Source organism: Onychomys torridus, chromosome 4 (assembly GCF_903995425.1).
Source record: "Onychomys torridus chromosome 4, mOncTor1.1, whole genome shotgun sequence".
NCBI lineage: Eukaryota > Metazoa > Chordata > Mammalia > Rodentia > Cricetidae > Onychomys > Onychomys torridus.
Genome location: NC_050446.1, coordinates 64,539,786 through 64,545,198, shown reverse-complemented (window position 1 = coordinate 64,545,198; position 5,413 = coordinate 64,539,786). Strand labels below are relative to the sequence as shown.

Below are 5,413 nucleotides of genomic sequence, written 5' to 3'. Positions count from 1 at the left end.
TAATGACAATGTCACATAAATGCACATTTTAATTTGAGATGATTTCAGTATATTTCTTTTCTTATTTCAACACATTGTAGTTTCAACAAGAGTTTTAAAAAGCATAATGCTACATGCTACATGCAAACATTTTAATAGGTAACTTGCATAAAGCATTTCATTTTAGTTACAGAACTATAAAATTAACTAACACAGATTTTCACATAGCAGTACTGATGCATTATTTACTTTCTATTGCTGTGATAAAATATCATGACCAAGGCAACCTTCAGAAGGAAGGGATTATTTAGGGCATATAGTACCAGAGGATTAGAGTGGATGATGAAGGAGCAGAGGAAATAAGTGGCAGATGTGTGCTGCAACCGAGAGATCATATTTTTTGTTTGTTTGTTTTTTTTCAAGACAGAGTTTCTCTGTGTAGTTTTGGTGCCTGTCCTGGAACTCACTCTGTAGCTCAGGCTAGCCTTAAACTCACAGAAATCAGCCTGGCTCTGCCTACTGAGTGCTGGGATTAAAGGCGTGCACCACCACTGCCTGGCTGAGATCATATTTTAAACCACAAACTTGAAGCAGAGAGAACTAACTTGAAATTGCAAGAATCTTTTGAAGCCTCCAAGACCACCCCAGAGACATACTTCCTCCAGTAAGTCCACATCTGCTAATTCTCTGCAAATAGCCACAACTGAAGACCAAGTAGTCGAATGCCCAACACGTATAGACCACGTCTCATTCAGGCTACTGTAACTGAGTTGCCAATTCATATTGCAAGTGTTAATTTCTGGTTAAAGACAGTTTTCAGCCTATTATATTGATGCTTTCCCTATAGAATGGTGTTATCTCTTTCTGTATAATGAACAAACTATAAAGTCCTTGGAGTAAATATTGACTTCTTTATTCTCTACACTAAAGTTTGTAAGTGTAAATTTTTAAATTTTATTAGACCATTTTTAATCTCTTCCACATTTTTTTAATGGCATTTTTCATTTCTTTATTTCTGAAAGTGTAAATCATGGGGTTGAGCAAAGGAGTCATGATGGCATCAAACACAGCCACCTTTTTCTCAAAAGAAGATGCAGATGTAGAACGTGCATATATAAATATGCACGGAACAAAGAATGAAATGACAACAGCGATATGGGATCCACAAGTAGAGAGAGCTTTCCATCTCCCTTCAGAACTGTGATTTCTTAGAGAAAACAAAATGACACCATAGGAGATCAGCAACATCGAAAAGATTATGATGCAGATAGACCCACTGTTGGCAAACACTAGCAGGCCATAAATATAAGTGTCAGTGCAGGCCAACTCCAGTAATGGGAACAAGTCACACATGAAGTGATCAATGACATTGGGTCCACAAAAGGGTAACTGCAAAGTGAAGATGATTTGTATGATGGAATGCAAGAATCCCCCTGCCCATGCTACCCCTACCAGAGTGCCACAGAGCCTCCAGTTCATGATGGAAGAGTAGTGTAAGGGTTTGCAAATGGCTATGTATCGGTCATAGGCCATGGCTATGAGAACAATCACTTCCACTGCAGCAAAGAAGTGTTCAGCAAAGATCTGTGTCATGCAGCCTTCAAAGGAGATGGTTTTGCTCTCATCAAGGGAGTCAGCAATCATCTTTGGTGTGATGACTGAAGTAATGCATGCATCCAGGAAGGACAGAAATGCCAAGAAGAAGTACATGGGTGACCCCAGCAGTGCAGGACTGCAGAGGATGGTTACTGCAATTATTATGTTACCCCCAATGGTTGCTATGTAGACAAACAAAAATACAACAAATACTATTTTCTGAACTTTTGGGTTCTGTGAAAGTCCCAGGAGGATGAACTCAGCTACAATAGTCTGATTTGGCATGATTCTTCAGACAAGTTTCACATAAAATGCTTTCATTTGTCCATGCATTTAGTCATTTATATGTGTGTGCTTATGCACTTTGTGGTATATGTGTGTGTGTGTGTGTGTGTGTGTGTGTGTGTGTGTGTGTGTACATGGACAGGTGCTTTAGTCTATCTGTAGAAGTCAGAGAAGAGTTACCAGGAATAACTCTATCTCTGCTGTGCAGGTTCTGGAATTTGAACTCAGGTAGTCAGTCTTGACAGCAAGTATCTTTATCACTGAGCCTTCTCTCTGGCCAAAACTGTTGCCATTTAAACTGCAATTATGAGAAAAATTGCTTCAAACAAGTTTACAGTACAATACAAACAGGCATGTGCATTGATATGCAAATTTACATTACTTAATTTCTTTGATGTTTAGAACAAAAATTGGAAATTTATTGAGGGAATAGTTGATGATCAAGTAGAATAATGATGGAAATAAATTACTGAATATTCAAATCAGACTCATTTATATTATAAGTGATAAAAGTCACCTGCTTGGTCTAAAGAAAGAAACAGTGAATCTTTCAAGTTTCAGCTGTTTTCATTCTCCAGTGACTTCCTGGTGAGTAGTATTAAAAGTTATCCGAAAACTACATTCTACTTATGTACAGAAAGATCACACTTGATCAACCATGTCTGCTAGGGCCTACCCAAACACTTTGTTATAACAGTTAATGAAGCAGTAGAAAATGAACTTGGAAATCCTGGATATATTTCCAATTCTCTTCGATGTCTGCAATGCATTAGCAATAAATTGGGTTAACTCATTCTTTGTAATCCAGAAATGTTGATGGGAAAGTGTCTAGTTCTATATATGACAGATATTTTTAAGAGCTATGATATCAATTTTAATTCAGTATTTTAAAATGTGACCATAGTTTTATTAAAATGATAATCAGTTCTCATGATATCTGAAATAATTCAAAGAAAGCTATTACTAAATAAATAATTTAAAAATTATAAAAGGAGCTAATGACATTGGAAGGATGATATAATGGTGCTCTCTGTGGGGTTCTGAAAGTGTGTGAGGGGTGGATATGATGAAGATGCATTTTGTGCATGTGTCAAATTAAAAATACAAACTTTTAGAAGGCAATGGTCAAGCACTTTTGTGTGCAAATTGACTACATCTAATTAAATGTATAATGGAAAGAAGAAGCAGTTGTACTATAATATAGAGTCTTGACACTTCTTAATCATCCATAGTATGCCATGGCACCTGGTTTTAGGAAATATAATTCTGTGATACATGTTTTGAAATCTGTATGAATTTAGTATTTGGGAGATGTTTGTAAACAGCTTACCTGTTTAGTCTAAGCTCATGAAGGGGATCAAATTTGAAAATGCTGCTCTTGACATATTTTTCCAATTATAGTTCAGTTCACTCTCTTGAAAGACCAACTTTCTTTATCCACTGAAGTTCTTTCTTGAATCATTCAGATAAATAATCTAGCCTTGAAGCTCACTTTTCTGAAGGAGGCACAGCTTGCAAAATGACCATATCCTCTCCTGCATATACAATGTATGTGTCTATAAAATATAAGTTATGTATATGAATAGTATGCATGTATATATACATTGTTCTTAAATTTTGTGCACAAAATAGTAATGTATTTGTACTAAGAGGAAGAATAAGTTAATTGTAATGATTGTCAATTAGAGTATACAGAAACAATTTTACTTGTTTATGAAAGTACAAAAAAAAATAAACCTAAAACAGTGTTGTCTGATACTTTAAAAAAATGATTTCCATGCCTTCTCAGTTCTGTTCCTCACCAGTATCTATAATAGAAACTCAGTGTGTGCTCATATACTGTAGATAAGGAAACAACAGAATAAAAACCCTGTAATGCATTGTCAACATTCTAAAATAAGCACAAATGTGCTATTCTTTTTTTTAAATTTTTTTTATTCATTTTACATACCAACCACAGATCCACCTCTCATCCTTCCTCCCTCTCCCCTCAACCTTCATCCTCAGCCCCTCCTCCAACAGGGTAAGTTCTCCCATCACAGGGAGCAGCTAAGCCTGGTACATTCAGTTGAGGCAGGAATAAGCCCCTCCTCACTTTGTCAGGGGTGAGCAAGGTGTCCAACCATAGGTAATGGGATCCAGAAAGCCACCTCATGCACCAGGGATAGATCCTGATCTCATGAACTCTATTCTTATCTAATTATAGTATGACAGTATCTATGAAACCAAATGACTAATGTATACATACTGGAACTTCTTTCCTAGCACTTCTGTTGATCTTAAATTGGACAAATAGAATGTTAAATGGAAAGAACAAAATTGTTAAGTCTGCATTCAAAAAGGCAGAAAAAACTTCATATGTGATACCCATTTGCCATAGAAGAACGTATCTCACATCAATGATTCTGGACCACAATAGAAACTCTGATAGTCTATTTTCATTTATAGAGGGGACTCAGATATTTCTCTTGTAGCCCAGGCTGGCCATGAGTTTGAACTCACTATAATTTAAGGATGTCCATGAACTTTTGATCTTGTTGTTCCTGCCTCTCAAGTGCAGAAATAACAAGTTGTGCCATCACACTAAGACAAACAAACAAACAAACAAACAAAAAAACACAGTTCCAACTGATATATTATATAAACTAAGATGAAAGGAACCATAGGAAGATTAATGTCAGAATCACATACAGTTTATCTACATACAGAGACTGAGATCAAAATGGAAATAGTCACAAGAATAAAAGCATTTTTAAAGTCATACTTTCAAAATGATACCAATTACAATGAAATTGGTTCATACAAGTAATACTTTGGATAGATATATAGTAAATTTTTCTAGATTTATAACCAGGCAAAATGGTGAATTGCAAGTCTCACCATGTGTCAGTCTGTAATAAATCTGCATTGACATTTCCTGTTTGCTATTGCAGAAAATATGATCAGAGTACAAAGTTTATATCCAATTCTTCCTTCTATATCAAAGATAGATGAACAATCTGGCGGTGGAGGTGGGGAATGTTGCCACTGCTATTCAAGTCCTGGCCTCAATGAGGTCTAGGGTTAAAACAAAAATATAGGAGCCAAAGTTTCCTGGTTGACTGAAAGTGGAATTTAAAGAGATTTCCCTCAGAGCTCATGCAACTGTGAGACTGATTCTTAGTCTCCCAGGATTTGGGAGTATCTTGTCACATGGGTTTTTAAATGGTGTTTTTGTATGCTTTTTGAATTAGGAGTTATTATAACAATTTGATGTTCTAACTGAATTACTGCTTGATTTTAATTTTCTTGAGTTTCTATTTAATGATGCATCCATATATTCATTGTTGTATAATGGATGGAATGTCTTGTTTCATTGAAGCATTCAAGCAAAGTACTTAGAAAATAGAAGAGCAGAATTCTATTGTAAGGAATCCATCCATTGACCTACTAGTAACATATATTTTGTCATGGGGAAATATTAGAAAAGATCATAAGTAAAAGTATTAAGAGCTGTATATCAATTATAATGCTATTTATTTGTTTAATAATCTTGATTTTGTGAATTCATAGT

General features: G+C 35.4%; 1 protein-coding gene across 1 annotated transcript; it reads right to left on the bottom strand.

Annotated features, from left to right (window-relative positions):
- Window positions 1-932: 932 nt before the first annotated feature.
- Window positions 933-1,860, bottom strand: LOC118582595 (olfactory receptor 4C15-like). The gene has a single exon (XM_036185589.1). It carries the CDS (start codon window positions 1,858-1,860, stop codon window positions 937-939), a length of 924 nt encoding a protein of 307 aa, XP_036041482.1. The 3' UTR covers window positions 933-936.
- Window positions 1,861-5,413: the final 3,553 nt, after the last annotated feature.

What these genes read in the sequence shown, in the direction of transcription:
- LOC118582595 (XM_036185589.1), bottom strand. Translation starts at nt 1,860, where the DNA reads ATGCCAAATCAGACTATTGTAGCTGAGTTCATCCTCCTGGGACTTTCA.